Here is a 3,119-nt window from a genome sequence, read left to right as displayed (position 1 = left end):
TGAATTTACTGTGCTTTTTCAATAATTCCGTCAGGGGCGCGGCGATGCTCGCAAAATCCCTACAAAACTTCCTATAGTATCCGGCCATACCTAAGAATCGCCTTAGGCTCAGAACAGTTTTCGATCTTTTGGGTTTTGGCCTTTAGTGGGGTAATTCTCCCGTGTCCTACCACGTGCCCTAGGTATTTTACCTCGGCCTGACAGAATTCGTTTTTCGCTAGGTTTATGGTTATACTTTCCTTATTGTTTCGACATGCTCTGCCCACGTGTCGTTATAGATCACTATGTCGTCTATGTAGGCATCTACATTTGCTATCCCTGCGAGACACGCATTCATTAATACAAACGTGGCCTGCGAGTTCCTCATGCCAAAGGGCATCACTCGGTATTGATATGTTCCCTCAGGGGTAACAAATGCCGATATTTGTTTGGCTCGTTCTGTTAGGGGTACCGCCCAATACTCATTCAAGAGATCGCATTTGGTGATATATTTTGCTCGCCCTATTTTATCTATACAGTCGTCCATTCTGGGAATAGGATATGAGTCGGCCTTGGTGAGCGCGTTTACTTTTCGATAGTCAGTGCAAAATCGCACTGTCCCATCGGGCTTGTCTACTAGCACGCACGGTGATGTCCACTCAATCTGACTGGGTTCTATTATCCCATGATCTAACATATAGTCTATCTCTTCCTTTAGAACTGCTAGTTTTCTCGGACTTAGGCGATATGGGTGTTGTCTAATCGGTTTATCCTCTTTCAGTGCTACATCATGTACTGCTGCATTCATGCATCTGGGCGCATCTGAGAATAAGTCTCTGTACTTTGAGAGTATTGTTTTTAAACTCTGCCCTTCCTTCGAAGGTAGGTGGGCAAATTTGGCATCTAAATTTCCCAAGACCGCTGAGTTGTTTAACTTACTAGGTGGGTCCTTGGCAACACTGGTTTCCCCCTCAGCGCTGGTCAGTTCGAGTTCTCCCTGGATACATGGTGTTATTAGCACCGCTTTCTCTTCCGTCCTTCTAAAGTACTTTCGCATCATATTAACATACTTGCGTCTTCTTTCTACGTTCTGAAGTATCTATTAGGTAGTTAATGGAGCTAATCTATTTGGCTACTGTATAGGGTCCCTGGTATCTGGCCTTAAATGGCTGACCGTTTAGGGGTAACAGTAATAGGACTTCCTCCCCTTCTTTGAATTCCCTTTCTATCGTTTTCTTATCATATGCGGCTTTCATGGTTTTCTGACTATTCTCTATGTTATCTCTGGCTAACTCTCGCGCTTCTGACAGGGTTTTTCGCATTTTAGCCACATATTCCGACATATTGTTCGGCATGAGCTCATCATTTACTCATCGTTCTTTTATTAGTTTTAGTGGCCCCCGTACTGGGTGGCCAAAAACTAGCTCGAATGGGATGAACCCTAGTGATTCCTGTACTGCTTCACGTGCCGCAAACAACACGAAGGGAATACCTCTGTCCCACTCGTCATCATGTTCCACACAATATGCTTTTAGCATAGTTTTGAGTGTGGCGTGGAAGCGTTCCAGCGCTCCCTGGGACTGCGGGTGATATGCGCTGGATCTGACGTGCGTGACTCCCAGTTGTGCCGCCGTCTGCCTGAAGATCTTTGACATGAAATTAGACCCTTGGTCGGTCTGGATTGTTTTTGGTAATCCCACCTTTGTAAAGTAAGTTATCAGGGTGCCTACTATCTTTTTCGCCGATATATTCCGCAATGGGATCGCTTCAGGGAATCTGGTGGACGCACACATTATAGTCATTATATATTTATGGCCGGCTTTAGTTTTAGGCAACGGTCCCACACAGTCGACAATCACTCGACCGAAAGGTTCCTCCACTGCCGGTATTGGTTGGAGTGGCGCCAGAGGAATCTTCTGGTTGGGTTTTCCTGTCACTTGGCGTATCTTGTATGTTCAACAGAACATTTTCACGTCCCCCATGATTCCTGGCCAATAGAAGTGTCTCGTGAGCTTTTCGTGCGTCTTAGTGACACCCAGGTGACCCGCAATGGTATCACGTGTGCAACTTTTAGCACTCCCTCCCGGTATGCTTTCGGCACCATCACTTGCTCGCGCACGCTCCAGTCTATCCCCTCCGTCACACTGGGAGGATTCCACCTTCTCATTAATACGCCGGTATTGAGGAAGTATTGTCCTGCCCTACCATCGCATTCTTCATTTCCGATCCGCCCAAACAGGGGTTTCAAATCGACACCGTTTCGTTGTTCCCTAATTAGTTCCTGTCGCGGTATCAATAGATTGGATCGCAGCCCTATCTCTTCTTTTGTTTGGCCCTTCCTTTCTGGTGACCTAGTAGTAGACTTCTCTCTCTCTTTCTTCTTCCCCCTCGTCGTTACAATTGCCGATGCCTTATCTTCTGATGCCTTGAGTTCCCCCATGGATTCAGGCTTCATTTGGCTCGAGGGTTTGATTCGGCTTTTGGCAATGTCGTTACCTACTATCATCGCCACGCCGGTCATAGGTAAGCTACTAATGGCTCCCACGATGATCTCGCCTGATATCCAATCTGATTCTAGGTAAATTTTAACTAGAGGAATTTTCATCGGCTTATCTTCTATGCCTCTAATAGTGACTGTCCTATTGGAGGTTGTTTTTATTCCCGTAGGGCACGTGGTTCCTTAGCACTAAGGATTGGGATGCACCCGTGTCTCTTAGGAGATTGATGAGCCTTCTCTGGCTCTTTTTCTTTCGGGAAATGTATCCTCCCGACGTGAAGGGTTTATACTCCGCTTCTACATTTGCGTGTACCATCAATTGTGGTTTAGCTGGAAGATTTCGAATTTGTTCCGGGCCTCGCTTCGCCCAACAGTTTGCAGCTATGTGACCCAGCTTCTTACAGTTGAAACATGTGATAGGTCTGGCTTCCTGTTTGAATGGCGGTTGTTTGGCTGAGAATGCCGGACTCCCCCTAAGCGCTTGCGGACCGCTACGTTTTTCATGGAGTGTATAGGCCTCTCTACTACGTGGATGTGTAGGCTTATGCGATCCTGGTCTACCCTTGTGGGTGATAACATACTCGTCCGCTAATTTAGCCATGTCCAGTACTGTCGCTTCCTCTTTTTCGGCCAGGTGTAGCCT

The 3,119-nt window shown here is 46.7% G+C and overlaps 1 protein-coding gene across 1 annotated transcript; it reads right to left on the bottom strand.

Moving 5' to 3' along the window:
* Nucleotides 1-1,349: 1,349 nt before the first annotated feature.
* Nucleotides 1,350-1,772, bottom strand: LOC145268603 (KRAB domain-containing protein 2-like). The gene has a single exon (XM_080124052.1). It carries the CDS (start codon nucleotides 1,770-1,772, stop codon nucleotides 1,350-1,352), a length of 423 nt encoding a protein of 140 aa, XP_079980178.1.
* Nucleotides 1,773-3,119: the final 1,347 nt, after the last annotated feature.

The sequence above is a fragment of the Euprymna scolopes genome, chromosome 44 (genome assembly GCF_053919585.1).
Source record: "Euprymna scolopes isolate OS-2025 chromosome 44, ASM5391958v1, whole genome shotgun sequence".
Lineage (NCBI taxonomy): Eukaryota > Metazoa > Mollusca > Cephalopoda > Sepiida > Sepiolidae > Euprymna > Euprymna scolopes.
Note: the sequence above shows the minus strand (reverse complement) of the source record. Positions and strands in the feature narration are given on the sequence as shown.